Genomic DNA, 19,701 nt, shown 5'->3' on the forward strand with positions numbered 1-19,701 from the left:
CCCAGCATTTCACATGATATACTTTGCATGTAAGTTAAATAACAGGGTGACAATATACAGCCTCGACATGCCCCTTTCCCACTTTTGAACCAGTCTGTTTGTTCCATGTCCAGTTCTGTTACTTCTTGTCCTGCATACAGGTTTCTCAGAAGACAGATAAGGTGGTCTGGTATTCCCATCTCTTTAAGAATTTTCCACAGTTTGTTGTGATCCACACAGTCAAAGTTTGTTCTGGCCCATCCATGTACTCATTGATATATTTAAAATGAATAGCCAACAAAGATTAAAAAAAAAATAGGTTCAATCCCTGCCTTTTTAGAGCTTACAAATTAGAGGGAGACAGAGGTTTCAAATACTAACTCAGAAAAATACCTTTCATCAAGAAGTGGCCTTTGAGGTCACTCAAGGCCACAATATCCAGATAAAATAAGAAGAAAAAATGTCAGTGATTTTATGGGAGGTTTTTATGAGCAAAGTATGCAATGGTAATACACTTCACTGACATTCTATTAATGAGAATTCAGTTACATGGCTTAACCTAGATGTGAGAAGTATTAGAAAGTTCGCCTTTCTTGCGAAGCTGTCTCCCAACAATAACCTTACATTTGAAGATGGAACAGGGATTTTTGTGCTTAGCTAGTTGTCTCTCCACATCAAGATGCTAAGATGCATGTGCTTCTTATATCTGGATTTTTAGTTTTTATCAAATTTGGAAATCTTTTTCTCTTCAAATATTTTTCTATGGTTCCTCCCTTCACCACAACCTTTTTGGAATTTTAGTATAATGTATGTTAAGCTGCTTCATATTTTCCTACAGGAGAAAAAATATTTTTTAAGTTCTTCTATTTTCTTTGCTTCATTTTGAATAATTTCTATTGATCTGTGTTCAAGTTTTCTATATTTTGTTCTGTAGTATCTAATCTGCTCTAAGGCCCACTGAGCAATTATTTTTATTCCTAGTAATGTATTTTGATCTGAGTTTCCTTTGGTTTTAATTTATATCTTCTCTTCCTTTTCTCAGGATATTCACTGTGTTTACTTTTTCTGTAAATGACTATGTAGTAAATATTTTAGGCTTTCCTCAGCATATGTGGTCTCCATCATATATTTATCTTTAATTCTAGTCTATTTTTCATCTGTTCTTATAATCCTTTAAAATTATAAAAATCATTCTTAGCTCTCAGGTGATACCAAATAGGCACAGGCTAGATATAGTAAAATACAGTTAAAATATCTGTTATATAGTTTTTGTCTGCTAATTCCATCATTTCCACATTTTTTCTCTGTTTCTTTTTTTTTTTTTGCTCTCTGTTTCTATTAACTGATATTTCTCTGAATAATTGGTCATAATTTTCTGCTTCTTGAGATAGCTGATCACTTTTTACTGGATGTTGAACTTTGTCAATTTTAAAGTACTGAGTGTTTGGATTTAGTTTTCTTTTTTAAAGAAATTCTGGGCATTCATCTGGCATATAGTGAATATATGTTCGGTTCAGTTTATGTTTTCCGAGCTTTAATTTGTTAGGACAGTTCTAGAGTAATCTTCAGGGATGGTTTAACTCCTCTACTGAAAGTGTATCCCTTCTAAATTTGCTGCTAAGTATACTGGCTGTTTAAAGGGGACTCTTCATTCTTGCCAAAGGAAATTGAAAAATATCCAGCCATGCCTTTCTCCTGGAACCTTTTAGGCCACAGCTCCCTGAACCTTCTTTGCCCAACTCCATGGAATTTTCCCCTTTGCATGCATCTGTTAGTATTTAGCACCTATCCAAGGACAACTAGGAAGATTTTATAAATTCTTTTTCTACAGAGCTCCCTTTTCTCTGGGATTCTGTCTTTTGGCTTACAGGAACTTCATACTTCCTGCACAATATCTACTCATTCTAGGGAGAACGTGATGTTCTATTTATAATCCACTCCTGGTTTATGGTTGTGAAATTGCTTCTAGACAAAACCCAGGCAATTATGGAAGCCTCCCTCTTTGTTCCTCTCCTTTTTGGGATCACAGTTCTGTATGGCCCTGGCCCAGTATTTGAAAAAATATATATTTTGCTCAGTTTTGAAATTTTTTTGAAAAAACGTGCAAATCTGCTCCCTGTTTTTCTATCATGGCTCCTTCTTGAGTTAAAGATTTTATTTTTTCTCCAGATCTTTAGATAATTTAAATCATCATTGAATGAATTATTTTTTTTAAATTTGGAAATTCTGAGTATTGAATGAAAAAAATCCACATACTTATTAATTACTTTCCTCCGTGCATTAACTTATGTTGTCATTTCTAAACATGTCTCTTCAGTGAAAGTCACTCAGTCGTGTCCAACTCTTTGCAACCCCATGGAGAGTAGCCTGCCAGGCTTCTCTGTCCATGGACTTCTTCAGAGCAGGATATTGGAGGGGTTAGCCATTCCCTTCTCCAGGGGATCTTCCCAACCCAGGAATCGAACCCAGGTTTCCTTCATTGCAGGCAGATTCTTTGCTGATTGAGCCACCAAGCATGTTTCTTAAGGAAAGTAAATAAAACTGAGGCAGGACATTTGCTTGAAAGCATATTTGAGTATTCAAAACTAAAACTTCAGTACTGAGATGTTATATTTAGTTCATTTCCATGAGGTGGTCATCTGGAAAAAAATGATGAATATTTGTCTTCAAGTTTTTATAAATCAATTTCTCAGGTGAATTTAATTTCATCTGGTTTAGAAAGAACCAGAAGTAGCTTAAGTGAGAGATAAAAATTGAGAAATCCTTTCGTTTTCCTTCATAATGATCAACAACTTTATTTTCTTTAAAACTTGGAAAATTATTTTTTATACCTTGACAAGTGTTATAACTACCTTGTTCCTCACTTTTCTTACCTTGAAAGGTGAAAATGAAAGAGTTAATCACCCAGTCGTGTCCAACTCTGCAACCCCATGAACTGTAGCCCACCAGGCTCCCCTGTCTATAGAATTCTGCAGCTCCAGCAAGAATACTGGAGTGAGTAGCCATTCACTCCTCCAGGGGATCTTCCTTACCCAGGGATCTACACTGGTCTCAAAGAATTGCAGGCAGATTCTTTACCGTTGGAGCCACTATGAGAAAAGAGTTTCTTCTTACAAAGATGTATAAGGCTGAACTACTAAATGTAAAGAAAGTAGCTATATATGTGGAGCTGCTGCTCTGTATATGTAATAGATAATTAATTAATTTAATATTAAATAGTTTGTCTAATTAGGAGATAGAGCAGTGATGCCTGTCTTGGGAAGGAAAAGAAAACCTCATATAAATGACAGTTTTACTTGAGTGCTGATGGAATGTTGAAATTTAGCAAGGGATATTTGCAGAATTCCCCAATGTAACATCTGAGATTGGATTGAATGCTTAGAAGTATCTGGAACTGACCAAGGGTACTCCTCTTCTACAATGTGCAGTTAATTTCTTTTTCTGTAAGAAATACACCTATATCCTGTCACTACCCCCTCCCTCCATCCCTAAGCTCTTTCACAAGAAACTAATAGCAGGGCAGAGAACAGTATGAGATCAGTATCTGAAAAAATGTGTTACAGTCAACATGTAGGTTTATTTTGAAACTTTGTTTTTGTTTAAGCTGTCAAGTTCGTGGTGTACTCAATATACCACCAAATTCGGAACACTCAGCAGTGGTCACAGGACTGGAAAAGGTCAGTTTTCATTCCAATCCCAAAGAAAGGCAATGCCAAAGAATGCTCAAACTGCCACACAACTGCACTCATCTCACATGATAGTAAAGTGGTACTTAAAATTCTCCAAGCCAGGCTTCAGCAATACGTGATCCGTGAACTTCCAGATGTTCAAGCTGGTTTTAGAAAAGGCAGAGGAACCAGAGATCAAATTGCCAACATCCACTGGATCATCAAACAAACAAGAGAGTTCCAGAAAAAAACATCTATTTTTGCTTTATTGACTATGCCAAAGCCTTTGACTGTGTGGATCACAATAAACTGGAAAATTCTGAAAGAGATGGGAATACCAGACCACCTGACCTGCCTCTTGAGAAACCTGTATGCAGGTCAGGAAGCAACAGTTAGAACTGGACATGGAACAACAGACTGGTTCCAAATAGGAAAAGGAGTACATCAAGGCTGTATATTGTCACCCTGCTTATTTAACTTATTTGCAGAGTACATCATGAGAAATGCTGGGCTGAAAGAAGCACAAGCTGGAATCAAGATTACAAGCTGGAGAAATATCAGTAACCTCAGATATGCAGATGACACCACCCTTATGGCAGAGAGTGAAGAAGAACTAAAGAACCTCTTGATGAAAGTGAAAGAGGAAAGTGAAAAAGTTGACTTAAAGCCCAACATTCAGAAAACTAAGATCATGGCATATGGGCCCATCACTTCATGCAAATAGATGGGGAAACCCTGGAAACAGTGTCAGACTTTATTTTTCTGGGCTCCAAAATCACTGCAGATGATGACTGCAGCCATGAAATTAAAAGACGCTTACTCCTTGGAAGGACAGTTATGACTAATCTAGACAGCATATTAAAAAGCAGAGAGGGATCGGGTGGAGAGGGAGGTGGGAGGGGGGACTGGGATGGGGAATACATGTAAATCCATGGCTAATTCATTTCAATGTATAACAAAAACTACTGTAATGATGTAATTAGCCTCCAACTAATAAAAATAAATGGAAAAAAAAAATAAAAAAAAAATAAAACTCAAAAAACAAAAAACAAAACAAAAAAAAACTTTAAGAAACAGTCAAAGTTTGACTTGAAAAAGCAGAGACATTACTTTGCCAACAAAGGTCTGTCTGGTCAAGGCTTTGGTTTTTCCAGTGGTCATGTATGGATGTGAGAATTGCACTATAAAGAAAGCTGAGTGCCAAAGAATTGATGCTTTTGAACTGTGGTGTTGGAGAAGACTCGAGAGTCCCTTGGACTGCTAGGAGATCAAACCAGTCCATCCTAAAGGATGTCAGTCCTGGGTGTTCATTGGAAGGACTGATGTTGAAGCTGAAACTCCAATAGTTTGGCCACCTGATGCGAAGAGCTGACTCATTGGAAAAGACCTGATGCTGGGAAGGACTGGGGGCAGGAGGAGAAGGGGACGACAGAGGATGAGATGGTTGAATGGCATCTCCAACTCAATGGACATAGGATTGTGTAAACTTCGGGAGTTGGTGGTGGACAGGGAGGCCTGGAGTGCTGTGGTTCATGGGGTCGCAAAGAGTTGGACACGACTGAGCAACTGAATTGACTGACATGTTTGTGGAAGTTCCAGCTTATAATACTTCAAACGAGTATGATCTCATAGTCAAAATCAGAGCCAGTTCGGTTATTTTAAGTATTTGAATAAGTCACAGAAATTAAATGTAAATAAAATTTAATTTTAAGCAAAATAAATTTCTGCAAATTATTAAACTTTTTTCTTCTTAAATAACAATAATCTTGATTTTATTTTGTGACGTTTTCCCCTGCTTTATACACAAGAGATTAAATAATATTGTTTCTATAATTTCAGTTGTTTTAAAGTGTAGAAACAGGAGCATTTGCTGGTAGATTTATAATATTATAAACAATTAAAATTAGGTTTAATAGCATTTTAAATTTAATAGCTATATTTTTATCAATATATTTGAGTACATGTAGCATTTAGACAATTGTTAGTATTTCACGCAGGTAATTGGAATGTTTCAAGTCAAATCATTAATTTTTTAAAAATTCATGTTCTTAAATGATGACATTGCCCTCATTGATACTGTTAGCTGTGTTGGTTGTTTCCTTCATGTTTTACAACAGTGTGAGTGACTCTGCAAATTTAACATGCCACTAACATCATTCAGGCTATGTATTGTATTTAAAAAAAAAAAAAATCACATTTTAAGTCTTAACAACCTAAGCTATTTTTAGAACAAGAGTAGGAAACCATCAACCTTTTTTATATTCCCAATATGTTAAATATCTTCATTTTGAAGCCGTCATTACTTCTAGTTAACCTCAAGAGAAGCCTAGGATATATAATCACATTGCTTTACTCTTTATATGAAAAATATTTTTATTAAAAATGGATCTAAGAAAATTATCCTGATTTATTGTGCAATTATGCTGTTTATCCCAAAGTACCTACAAATACCAAACTAATATTTTGAAGGTATTGAGACAAAAATATGTTAAACTACTGAATAAATGAGAGATGGTATATCTTTGGAAATAATAAAGCATGAGAAAAATTGACTGGATTCTTGATTCAGTCCCCTAATCTATATCTTCCATTATTTATTTTCTCTTTCATCTTTATAGAGCAGCAAGAATATTTTAAGACTCAAAACCAATCATGTCATCTCTTTGCTGAAAACCCATTAATAACTTTCCATTTCCATTTCTTAATGCATCCCATAGTTTTGTCAAAAAGGTCCTGCAAGGTCTTGGCAGTTGCATACAGATTTTTCTTTTTTCCGTCTTGGGGAATTTTGGAGAATGCCCATTTCCTCTGGTGAAAAAAAACAAGTGTATGTACTCAAAACAGTTTTCATTTTCTCATATAGTTAATACTTAACTGTTTACCCTTCAGGTTTCTAGTCCATCATCACTTTCTCAAAGAATCTTTGTTCTTGAATTCTGTAACTATTTCAAAGCCACAAACATACATTATCAGCACTAAACACTCTTTCTTCAAGGTACCTCACAGAAATTTAATTTTGTATGTTTTTTGTTATTTATTTAGAAACTTAATCTCTGCTATATACAGAATTCTTAGTAGGTAGTATCATGCTGACTTAAATAACCACTGTAGCATGAAAGACTAACACAGTTCCTCCTGGTATTTTAGTATATCTCAAAGAACGTTTTTTGAATAGATGACCAAATGAATGATATTTAAACTTCAAAGAAGGTTTATACAAATAACCAATATCACCCCATGTGTATCTTGAGTATGTTCTATTGAATGTTTTATGTTCTGTGGTTCTATTGAATAACTTATATGAGCCCTGCCCTTTCTGTGACATAAGAGACAAAAATACTACAGACAACACTAATCAAATGGGCAAGGCTGGTGACCAAGACAGACTGATACTGAAAGAATAAAGGTTCTGTCATTGCCACAATATGTATGAAGGCACTTTGCCCAGAGACCAGGCAATATTATGTAGCAGAGAGAGCATAGCATTATATATAAAAATCTCATGGTTTGTTTGAATTCTGCCTTTTACTTGTTCTAACTCTGATACAAAATGAAGTTTTTATTTAGGCAATACATTCTACTGTAAAATTAAAACTGTATTGGTTTTTATAAATATTATAGTAAATCCAGGTTGAATCATAATACAAATGTTATGTCATTCAAATAGGTCACCTAGCCAAAATGTTGCATATCTAACGTGCTAAAAGCAAACTTATTTCACAATTTTGTCAATTACTGATTCTATGATAGTCTCTGTAGTAATAAAGAGATCAAACAAGTGTACTGAACTAAGAACTTGGTACAGGAATTGGCAAGAGCATTGGTCTGAATGCTGGACGATCTCGGTTCCCTTGCCTGTTTTCGTGCAGGTCAATCATACTTTTGGGTTCAAGTTCTTTTTCTATGAAATAAGACTTTCCCTGGGGTGAACTATTCTATGAATTACTCTGCATTTCATGTGGCAAGAATTTGGGGTGATGTCTCTCTTCTATATGCCTAGATTACCTCTTAAAGGAGACCAGGCAGACAAATTGAGTTGTTTGCTGTGGAGTTTGGGGGACACAATGTATTATTAAGACCTTGGCTGAAATATTTAAATATCTGTTGCAAACCAAGAAGGCTACATTTGGGAAGAAATTGCATTTCCACAGAGGATAAATAAATGGGGCATGTTTCTTTGACCATATGCAAGACTTTTGTGAGGGTGTTATGGCCGGGAATTATCTTAGATCCTGCCCAAGAGGTCTACCTGTAAGGATAAAGAAATATTGTTGGAAAGGAAGTAGAAGCATACCACATGGTGTTCTTGGGTTGGTTATTTCTCTCTCTCGGTTCTCTCATTGCAATAAAAATGTGGAACATCTTCTGGAACATCTTCGGACTAAAGGGTTTAAAACAACAGACAAGTTACAGCTCAGTTACAGCTCAAGCAGATATATCGTTACTAAACAGACGCTCCCAAGACATGGGAACAGACCGATCTCAAAGAAGTCATCCTTGCCACTATGCCCTCTTATATTCCCACTTATATATTTCCTGTCTCCTCCGTTTGATTGTGTCCTCTGCAATATAGGACTTGTGCTTACCACCAGTCAAGAAAGGGAATGAAAATGGATGTATGCTGAAGGCCAATTGACAGTTGCAAGTTACATAGCAACAGACTCTTGTTACGTATGTCTTCCCATTATTCAGTCTGTTATAATCAGATGTATATATGTATAGAATATTTATGAACCCTTAATTGCCTCCTCGCTGCCTATGGTTAAGTGGTTAACCCCATGGTTAGTAACCCCGTGGTTAGTTTGTTTCCACTGTGTGCCTAGGGTTGATGTGCAGGAGCTGGAAAAATCTCTGAGGTTATATCTGTTATATCTGTTAGCTCCTCTGGGTGTGTCAGGGATGAGATTTAGAGATTAGCTTGCATCCTTTTTGGCTAGGCCACCTTTGGTTGCTCATGCCTAATTTCCTACCTAATAGTAGGGTGGAGAAAATAAGTAGCCAGCCAGAGAAACAATTCACCCACAACAGGGGAACTGTTTTGGGTACTGCTGAGGGTCCCATGAAAAGATTTACAATCAAGATGATCATCTTTTTTTAATTATCTGCCAAAGCCTTTGGAAACCAGTACCAAATCAGTGTGAGGTAAATAATATTCATGTGCCCTGATGTCTTTTATTTCCAAATCTAGGATGAATCATAGGGAACTCAGTAAGTAGGGATAGATGAAAAGAAATTCTAGAGGGGGCAATGGGAAAGGAAAGCTGACTTCACTCCCTCACCTCTGCCCCATCTGCTACAAGCCTTATCTAAGGGGAGCAAAGAATCTTAACCCAAATGAAATCAGTTTTTTGTTTGTGATTAACTAGGACTTTTTTTTGTACAGTTCACGAGGTTCTTATAGTACATATAATGCAGTGGTTTGCCATTCCCTTCTTCAGTGGATCAGATCACATTTTGTTAGAACTCTCCACTATGACCCGTCCATCTTGGGTGGTCCTACGTGGCAGGGCTCATAGCTTCATTGAGTTACACAGGCCCCTTCACCATGACAAGAAAAACATCTATCTTTGTTGCATCAACTACACTAAAGCCTTTGACTGTGTAGATCATTAAACTGCAGAAAGCTCTTAAAAAGATTGGAATACCAGACCATCATACATATCTCCTGAGAAACCTGTACATGCCTTAGGAAGCAACAGTTAGAACCCTGTATGGAACAACTGATTGGTTCAAGATAGAGAAAGGAGTATGACATCATGAGAAATGTTGGGCTGGATGAGTTACAAGCTGGAATCAAGATAGGCGGAGGAAGCACCAACAACCTCAGATAAGTGGATGATATCACTCTAATGGCAGAAAATGCAGAGGCACTAAAGAACCTTTTGATGAGGGTGAAGGATGAGCGTGAAAGAACCAGCTTAAAACTAAAGATTAAGAAAACTAAGATCATGGCATCCAGCCCCATTACTTCATGGCAAATAAAAGGGGAAAGGGTGGGTGGATTTTTGGGCTCTAAAATCACTGCAGATGGTGAAAATAGCCATGAAATAAGATGATTGCTTCTTGGAAGGAAAAATATGATAAACCTAGACAGTGTATTGAAAAGCAAAGACATTACTATGCCGACAGAGGTCCATGTAGTCAAGGATATGGTCATCCCAGTGGTCATGTATGGTCATAAAAAAGGCAGAGCAACAAAGAGTTGATGCTTTTAAACTGTGGTTCTGGAGAAGACTCCTGAAAGTCCCTTGGACAGCAAGATGAACAAATCAGTCAATCTTTAGGGAAGTCAACCCTGCATACTCATAGGAAGGACTGATGCTGAAGCTTCAGTATTTTGGTCATCTACTACTAACAGCCAACTCATTGGACAAGTCCTCAGTGCTGTGAAAAATTGAGGGCAGAAGGATAAGAGGGCATCAGAGGATGAGATGGCTGAATGACATCACTGATACAATGAACATGAGCTTGGGCAGACTTTGGGAGACGGTGAGGGACAGGGAGGCCTGGGGCACTGCAGTCCATGGGGTCACAAAGAGTTGGGCATGATTGGGTGACTGACTGACAACATCCAGGACTAGACACACTGATAGATAAATTTATATTTTTGAATTAAAAACTGGAGTTTTTTTTTTTTTTCTTATTCTGAGTATGAACTGAAATGTTTATCCCTGAGATTTTGTCTAGATACAGAAATAAAGAGCTCACAGAACTTGTTTGAGTATGTTATATACCAGTTACACTACAAATATATGATAGTGTAACATTTCATTTCTGAAGCAATACTCAACCTTGGTGTTACCACTGAGAAGACAAAGAGTGGAAATAATTTGTGGTTCTGGGTTGAAAGCTGTAGGACATTTTCACCAGAGGTTAAAGTTGACGTATTAAGGGAAGACATTGTGTGTTCTGGCAAGAAAATTATAGTAGTATATCTCATAGTCTATACTGGACCACTAGTTCGTTCTAATTACTCAACAAACTTAAAAAAATAGAGAGGGCATCATGAAAATAAATATCATACTTACTGTAGTGTATGATGAAAATTAAGTTATCTTTTATGAGCAATATATTTATGCTTTTAACTTTTGAATTATGAATCTAAGTGGATAAAGAGCGGGGCAGAATGAAGCAAATGCTATTTAATGCATACAATTTAATAAGAAAATTGTTCTTAGTACCAAAGCATATTGCCATTCTATGCCCATTGTGGAGTAAAATAGAATGCTGCATATCTCTATTACACTTACAGAGTGTTAGCTATTTCATCAAACAATAATTGGTCATTATAGAGCTAGATATTTCCCCAGACATTTGATTTGAATTGAAGGAATTCCCAGAGTGGCTCAAGACAACAGCATAAATCTTGAGAAATTTTGTTGTACAAATAGGCTAATAACCTATTGACAGGCCTAAACCACATTAGGATAAGACAAATTTTATAGCTTCAATTTCTTTATAAAACAATGGGCTTTATCTTATGTTTTAGCACTAAGCATTGGTGGTCATATAATCTGTCTGTTAACATACTCCATTGGCTAAAAATAGACTCGTGGAGAATCTATAGCCCTTGTTGGGAAATGAGAGCCGCAGGTCCAAATGTCCAAACGTAACATTAGTAGAAACTTTCCAAATTGAAGGAAAGTATGATTTATAAAATAGAAGGTTCTGAGCCACCTACAATATGATAAATTGATATGTCTATTCAACCAGTCACTGATGTCATTGCATTTATAATACTGTATATACATGTATCATGTGAATATGTAGCAAAATATGTTTACATTGCTTGATAGTCATAGGGAATATGTTACTAAAGATGTGTTGCTGAGTATATTATTGTAGTTGCTATATTATTTCTTTCTAATTAAAGTTTCCTAGATATGTGATGTATTTGTATTTAAATTGCATTTCCACAAACATTTTCAATAACTTTTGAATGTCAATGACAGAAATTTGTTATATTCTTTCATATTATTTATTTGGTACAAACTACATTAAGGAAATAAAAACAAAGCTGAGACCTATCATGAATATGCACAAAGTGACTCAACATTTCCCATTATAGACCTGAAGAACAATGTTTCTTTTGTTTTACTCCATCATCTAATCAATGAAAAGAAAATCTTAGTTATTTTACTCTGAGCTCTGATTGGAGTATAAGTTTTTATTTACATCATTGCTGTTTCAACCAGTAATTATAAAATAATCATGATAGCGCATTCTTCCATCCTTCCTTGCTCAGTCATGTCTGACTCTTTGTGATTCCATGGCCTGTAGCCTGCCAGGCTTCTCTGTCTGTATTGCCATTTACCATTTCCTGCTCTATGGGATCTTCCCTACTCAGAGATCAAACCCACCTCTCTTGCATGTCCTGCACTCTCAGTGTATTCTTTACCACTAGTGCCACCTGGAAGCCCAGTCATGATAGCATTTATATTTATATATGTGATTAAAAAATTTTTATGAACTTAACATTTTTTTTAATCTCTATTAGTGTAATGTGCATTTGGTTTCACAACATTTGCCCTGTTATCTTTATTCAGTAATATTAACAGTTGATTTAATCGCATTTCTCTTAATGATTTATATCTGAACATCTCATTTGTGTTTTCAACAGCTGAAGATGCATGTGGAGGAACAATGAGAGGATCTAGTGGCATCATATCAAGCCCTAGTTTTCCTAATGAGTACCATAACAATGCTGATTGCACTTGGACCATTGTTGCAGAACCTGGGGATACAATTTCACTCATATTTACTGATTTCCAAATGGAAGAAAAGTATGATTACTTAGAAATAGAAGGTTCTGAGCCACCTACAATATGGTAAGTAGACAATCTCTATCAACTTAGCATTGATGTAATTGCCTGAGGCAAAACTGGGATTGAAAAACAACTATATTTGGGCCTTTAAAGAATTAGAATCTTAAAAAATTAACAGATGCAGGAAAATTATAGGGAGTGATTATCAGAGCTGAGGAAATTTTGAAGATTGGGTACTGATATATAGAGTGGAATTTTGAAAGATGAAGCATCTCATCAACTATTTCTGTATCACTCAATCAATGAAAAATAATTTGATTTTATCAAAACTTGTAAAAGGAAATGAGTCTTTCCTACAGTTCTGTTCCTTAGTGTGTCAGTTCACGTTTGGCATTTCTTTTCAAATTAATTGAATAGTCTTGGAAATAATTTGCCTTTGGTTTTGTAAGTAGATCTTTTATATACCCTATTATTTGAAGGCAAAAATTAAACACTATGATATGGATGAATATGATCTGTTTCTTTAGAAACTCAAGACATGGTCTCATGAAACTGCAGAGTTTTCAAAACATAATTTTAGGTTATAATATTTTTTAAAAGAAAATACATCTTTATGCTGTTTTAAAAATTTTAATGCACTCTTATCATTGAAGTGTAAAGTCAAGTCAATAATTGAGTGAAGAATGGTGGAATTAGTGAAATGAAGTCATAGGTAAAATCTAGACTAAAATGGTCTTTTAGGAAATGTAAAAATTTGATACGAATACTGAGAATTTATTGAAGGATTTTTATCAAAATCAATTAAATTAAGAGGTTTGCATTTTCAAATGATGATTCTTACTGAAATATAGAGATTGATTTGAAGTGAGGCTAAATTAGCTATAAGAAAACCTCTTAAGAGGTGATTGCTATAATTCAAGAAAAAAATCATGATAGCTTGTATTAGGATGATATTGATGGCGATAAAGAAGTAGAATGCATTGATAGATATTTAGGAGGTATAGTGATAAAGACCTCTGTAATGAAGAATGATAAAGAAGGTGGTGTTCTAATAAAACACCATTTTCTGGCTTGCATAAATTGATGAAGGCCAGAGATATACTCACTGAGTTGGAAAATGTTGAAGGAAGGTCAAGTTTCGAATAGGAATGCTATGATTATTGAGAGTTGTTTTAGATATAAGTAGTTTGAAGTCTCTTTGAGACATATTAAAGCCGTCTGATAGACAGTATCTATTTATATGATTCAATAGCTGTAAGAAGCACAACTGATATGTATTTGATACTGATGGTAATAAAACAAAAAGACATTGATAGGAGTCTAAAACAGAGAGATAGGAGGAAATACAAGGGATAAAGCAAGAGAAGTATGAAGAAGAAAAAATAAGACAACATTGCAGATTGCCATTTAAAGGGCACTAGGTAAATGTGGTGTGTTTCTTTTATGACCCCATGGATTGTAGCCCACCAGGCTCCTCTGTCTGTGGGATTTTCCAGGCAAGAATACCAAAGTGGGTAGCTATTTCCTTCTCCAGGGGATTTTCCTGACTCAGGGATCAAGCCCAGGTCTCCTGCATTGCAGGTGGATTCTTAACCATTGAGCCACCACAGAGGCCCATATGTTATATGCCAACACATAAATCAGATATGCACACACATGTACACATTAGTGTGTGTGTATATGTACATATATACATATACACACATATATGGCATATTATCTTTCATATGTTTGGAATATATACATTATATATATATATATATGCTAATGGCTTCCGTGGTGGCTCAGAGGTAAATAATCCGTCTGCCAATGCAGGAGACATGGGTTTATTCCCTGGGTCGGGAAGATCCCCTAGAGAAGGAAATGGCAACCCACTCCAGTATTTCCACCTGGAAAATCCCATGGACAGAGGAGCTTGGTGGACTCCAGTCCCTGGAGTTGCAAAAGAGTTGGACATGACTTAGTGACTTAACAACGACAGACAAATATATGCTAATAATTCCAAATTTAACAGTATTTCTCATTTGGTGTTTTATTTTTTTTTATAATGGCTACATCAGAATTACCTTCAGTGTTTGTTAAAGTGCAAATTTATAAGCTCCTGCACAAATGTATTGATTTATATGGTATAGACATGAAATCAGTAGTCCGTAAACTAGATTATCCCACTTGTTGCTATGGCAAATAAAACAGTAAGTTTGGTTTTATCAATATTGTAACTCGGTCAATATAACTGTCCTATAAGCCATCCTACAAGAGCTAAAATATTTCTTACACTCAAAAAACTGAAAGTCAAATTAACATGGTATATGAAACTAATCAAACTAATTCTGTAATACATACATTTATGTATATGGTATGGATTTACATAATGGATAGCACAAAGATTGTGTTAGTGAATCAACAATTATCCAAATAAGATAAATTAATTAGAAGTAACTGACTGTAATTTCATTCTACAAAATAAATATTACATATACTAATCCTATCAAACAGGTATTTCTCTTTACCACCTTATTCATGATAATTATGAGAGTAAAATGTACAATGAAGAAGCTGTGGTTCTGCATATTATTGCTTATTCACAGCAGTAAAATAATTTGATTAACTATGTATTATGGTTCTATAATTTTGAATTAACATTCATTGCTGTGATTAAGAGAATTTAACATAAGATCGACCTTCTGAGCAAAATTTTAAGTGTATAATACAGTGTTCTTAACCATAGGCACAATATTGAACAGCAGATCTGTAGAACAGAACTTACCTGTTTTATATAACTAAAACTTTAATTCTAGTGGATAGCAAATCTCCATTTCCTTTCCCCCCAGCCACTGGCAAATACCATTGCACTCTCAGTTTCTGTAACTATGTAAGATATCTCGTATAACCAGAATCATGTAGTGTTTGTCCTTCTGTGGCTGGCTTATTTCACTTAATGTAATGTCCTCAAGTTTCATCCATGTTGTTGATTAGAGCAGGATTCTTATTTCCTAAGGTTGAATGTTTATTTTTTTTAAATGTGTATGCTACATTTTTCTTACCCATTCTTCCAACATGGTTGCCTCTCTTTAGACGAATAGAGTACTCATAAAATGGTAAGAGCCAGAGGGATTTTAAGGATCCAGTTGTCCAGGGTTCTTCTGTGAGGGAAATATGTTTTGAGGCTTACTGTGTATCTTGAAAATTCAGGATGAAAACTGAGATCTTCTAATAGTTACTGCAGTGTACTTTTTGACAAAAGTAATTCTTGTTATGCATACAACCAGGGCTTTCTCAAAAATATATGCCATCTATCAGTAAAACATTTTGAAAGCCTGAAACTCTGACATATGAGTAGCACCATATGGATTAATGCTTTTAAACACCTAAAGTTCCTATTAGATATTTAGTTGATACCTAAATATGAGTTTGCATCAAACAAAACTTCTTATAGATATCTAAGAATCACTGGTATGGTTAATTTACCATTTTTAGTACTTCTAAATGTATTTTTTTCTACCTTAAGGAACACCTGTTTGACACTGCACCTAGAAGAGATAACACTGTACACGCCTTGCTCATCCACCAAAATAAGAATTACATAATAGATGAAACCAGAATTAACACAAATAACTGAGAACTACTGAGAGAAGCATTTTGAAAGTTTTCTAAAAAGACCACTTCAATTTAAGTACATGATATTCCCTCTCTGACTTATTTTTCATAGTACTCTTAAAAAAAAATTGGAGTATAATTGCTTTACAGTGTTGTATTGCTTTCTTCTATACAGCAATGTGAATCATTTATATATATATGTATCCCCTCTTTTTTAGATTTCCTTCACATTTAGGTTACAAAAGAGCACTGAGGAGAGTTCCCTGTGCTATAAAGTAGGTTTCCTTAGTTATCTATTCTGTGCATGATAGTGTATATATGTCGATCTCTGTCTCCCAATTCATTCTACCCACTCTTCCCTGCTTGGTATCCATAAGTTTTATCTCTACATGTTTGTCTTTATTTCTGCTTTGAAAATAAGTTCATCTGTACCATTTTTCTAGATTCCACATAAAAGTGATATATAATATGATTTTTTTTTTCTCTTTCTGACTTACTTCACTCCGTATGTCAGTCTCAAGGTCTGTTCACCCCTCTGCAAATGGCATTGTTGTGTTCCTCTTTTATGGCTTAGTAATATTCTATTGAACCACATATATTCAGTTATGGTGAATATATATGTGTATATATATATGATAAACATGGGTTATCTTAAGTGACTTGGGTGTAGCCCTGCTAGACACTGAGGGCTGGATGAAATGAGTTGGTCTGAAAGTGAGTGAAAGTCGCTCAGTCGTGTCCGACTCATAGACTATACTAGGAATTCTCCAGGCCAGAATACTGCAGTGGGTAGCCTCTCTCTTCTCCGTGGGATCTTTCCAACCCAGGGATCGAACCCAGGTCTCCCACATTGCAGGCAGATCCTTTACCAGCTGAGCCACAACGGAAGCATATGTACATATACACGCACGTTGAATAAAGTACGGAAAACCACTAGGTCATTCAGGAGTGACCTAAATCAAGAAAGAAGAGAAACGAAAGGCAAAGGAGAAAAGGAAAGATATACCTATCTGAATGCAGAGTTCCAAAGAATAGCAAGGAGAGATAATAAAGCCTTCCTAAGTGAACAATGCAAAGAAATAGAGGAAAACAATAGAATGGGAAAGACTAGAGATCTTTTCAAGAAAATTAGAGATACCAAGGGAACATTTCATGCAAAGATGGGCACAATAAAGGACAGAAATGGTATGGACCTAACAGAAGCAGAAGGTATTAAGAAGAGGTGGCAAGAATACCCAAGAACTATACAAAAAAGGTCATAATGACCTAGATAACCATGATAGTGTGACCACTCACCTAGAGTCAACATCCTGGAGTGTAAAGTCAAGTGGGTCTTAGGAAGCATCACTATGAACAAAGCTGGTGGAGGTGATAGAATTCCAGTTGAGCTATTTCAAATCCTAAAAGATGATGCTGTGAAGCTGCTGCACTCAGTACTCCAGCAAATTTACAAAGCTCAGCAGTGGCCACAACTGGAAAAGTTCATTTTTCATTCCATTCCCAAAGAAAGGCAATGCCAGTGAATGTTCAAACTACCACACAATTGCACTCATTTCGCATGCTAGCAAACTAATGCTCAAAATCCTTTAAGCTCAGTTTCAATAGTACGTGAACTGAAAACTCCCAGATGTACACGCTGGATTTAAAAAGGGCAGAGGAACAAGAGATCAATTTGCCAACATCCCCTGGGTCTTAGAAAAAGCAAGGAAATTCTAGAAAAGCATCTACTTCTACTTCATTACTATGCCAAAGACTTTGACTGTGTGGATCACAAAAAAAACTAGAATATTCTTTAAGAGATGGGAATACCAGACCACCTTACCTGCCTCCTAAGTAACCTGTATGCAGGTCAAGAAGCAATAGTTAGAACCAGTCATGGAACATAGAACTAGTTCAAAAGTGGGAAAGGAGTACATCAAGGCTGTATTTGGTCACCCTGCTTATTTAACCTCTATACAGAGTACGTCATGCAAAATACTGGGCTGGATGAAGCTCAAGCTGGAGAAAAGATTGCTGTGAGAAATATCAATAACCTCAGATATGCAGATGGCACCACCCTTATTGCAGAAAATGAAGAGAAACAAAAGGGTGTCCTAATGAGGGTGAAAGAAGACTGAAAAAGTTGGCTTAAAACTCAACATTTAAAAAAAGCTGAGATCATGCCATCCAGTCCCATCACTTCATGGCAAATAGATGAGGAAAAAATGGAAGCAGTGACAGATTTTATTTTCTTCGGCTCCAAAATCACTGTGGATGGTGACTGCAGCCAGGAAATTAAAAGATACTTGCTTCTTGGGAAAAAAAAAAAAAAAAAAAACAAACAAACTTTGACAAAGTTAGACAGTGTATTAAAAAGCAGAGACATAGAAAAAAAAAAAAAAGCAGAGACATCATTTTGCAACCAATTGTCCATATAGTCAAAGCTGTGATTTTTCCAGTAATCATGTATGGATATGAGAGTTGGACCATAAAGAAGGCTGAACTCTGAGGAATTGATGCTTTTAAACTGTGATACTGGAGAAGAGTCTTGATAGTCTTTTGGACAGCAAGGTGATCAAACCAGTCAATCCTAAAGGATACCATCCCTGAATATCCATTGGAAGGACTGATGCTGAAGCTGAAACTCCAGTACTTTGGCCATCTGATTCAAAGATGGCAAGAGCTGACTCATTGGAAAAGACGGTGATGCTGGGCAAGACTGAAGGCAGGAAGAGAAGGGGGTGACAGGATGAGATAGTTGGATGGCACATTCAGTGGAAATGAGTTTCAGCAAACTCAAGGAGATAGTGAAGGACAGGGGAGCCTGGTGTTCTGCAGCCCATATGGTCACAAAGAATTAGACATGACTAAGCAACTGAACAATAACAACAACATATATACATACTTGTACCATATGCATATTTACCACATCTTCTTTATCCATTCTTCTATTGATGGACATTTATAGTTTCCATTTCCTGGCTATTGTAAATAGTACTGCTGTGAACATTGACGTCTGTGTATCTTTTTGAATTATGGTTTTTTCCAGGTATATGCCCAGGAGTGAAATTTCTGGGTCATATGGCAGTTCTGTTTTAATTTTTCTTAAAGACCTCCATAATGTTCTCCATAGTGGCTGTACCAATTTACATTCCAGCGAACAGTGTCAGAGAGTTCCCTTTTCTCCACGTCCTATACAGCATTTATTTTTTTGTTTATTAAAAAATATATTTTGATTGTAGGAAAACTGCTTTACAGTGTTGTGTTGGTTTCTGCCATACAACAGCAGTAATCAGCCATAATTAAATATGTATCACTTCCCTCTCGAGCCTCCCTCCTATTCCCCCGTCTCTCTAGGTCATTACAGAGTTCCAAGCTGGACTCCCTGTGTTCTATAGCATCTTCTTACTTGCTATCTATTTTACACATGGTAGTGTATATATATTGATTCTACTTTCTCCATTCACCCCACTCGTTCCTTCTCCCATTGTGTCCACAAGTCATTTCTCTATACCTGCATATCTATTCCTTCTCTGCAACTTAAGTTCATCAACACCATTTTTCTCGATTCCATATATATGCATTAATACATGATAATTGTTTTTGTCTTTCTGACATTGTACTCTGTATCACAGGCTCTAGGTTTATCCACCTCACTAGAACTGACTCAAATTCATTCTTTTTAATGACTGAGTAATATTCCATTGTATATA

At 35.9% G+C, this 19,701-nt stretch overlaps 1 protein-coding gene across 5 annotated transcripts in view; it reads left to right on the forward strand.

Moving 5' to 3' along the window:
• Positions 1–19,701, forward strand: part of CSMD3 (CUB and Sushi multiple domains 3) — a 1,331,483-nt gene that overhangs the window by 387,312 nt on the left and 924,470 nt on the right. For all 5 annotated transcript variants that reach the window (XM_070477231.1, XM_070477232.1, XM_070477233.1 and 2 more), the window contains exon 5: positions 12,268–12,475. In XM_070477231.1, coding sequence (XP_070333332.1) covers positions 12,268–12,475 — 208 coding nt within the window. The remainder of the gene's footprint in view (positions 1–12,267; positions 12,476–19,701) is intronic.

This window comes from Odocoileus virginianus, chromosome 15 (genome assembly GCF_023699985.2).
Source record: "Odocoileus virginianus isolate 20LAN1187 ecotype Illinois chromosome 15, Ovbor_1.2, whole genome shotgun sequence".
Taxonomy (NCBI): Eukaryota; Metazoa; Chordata; class Mammalia; order Artiodactyla; family Cervidae; genus Odocoileus; species Odocoileus virginianus.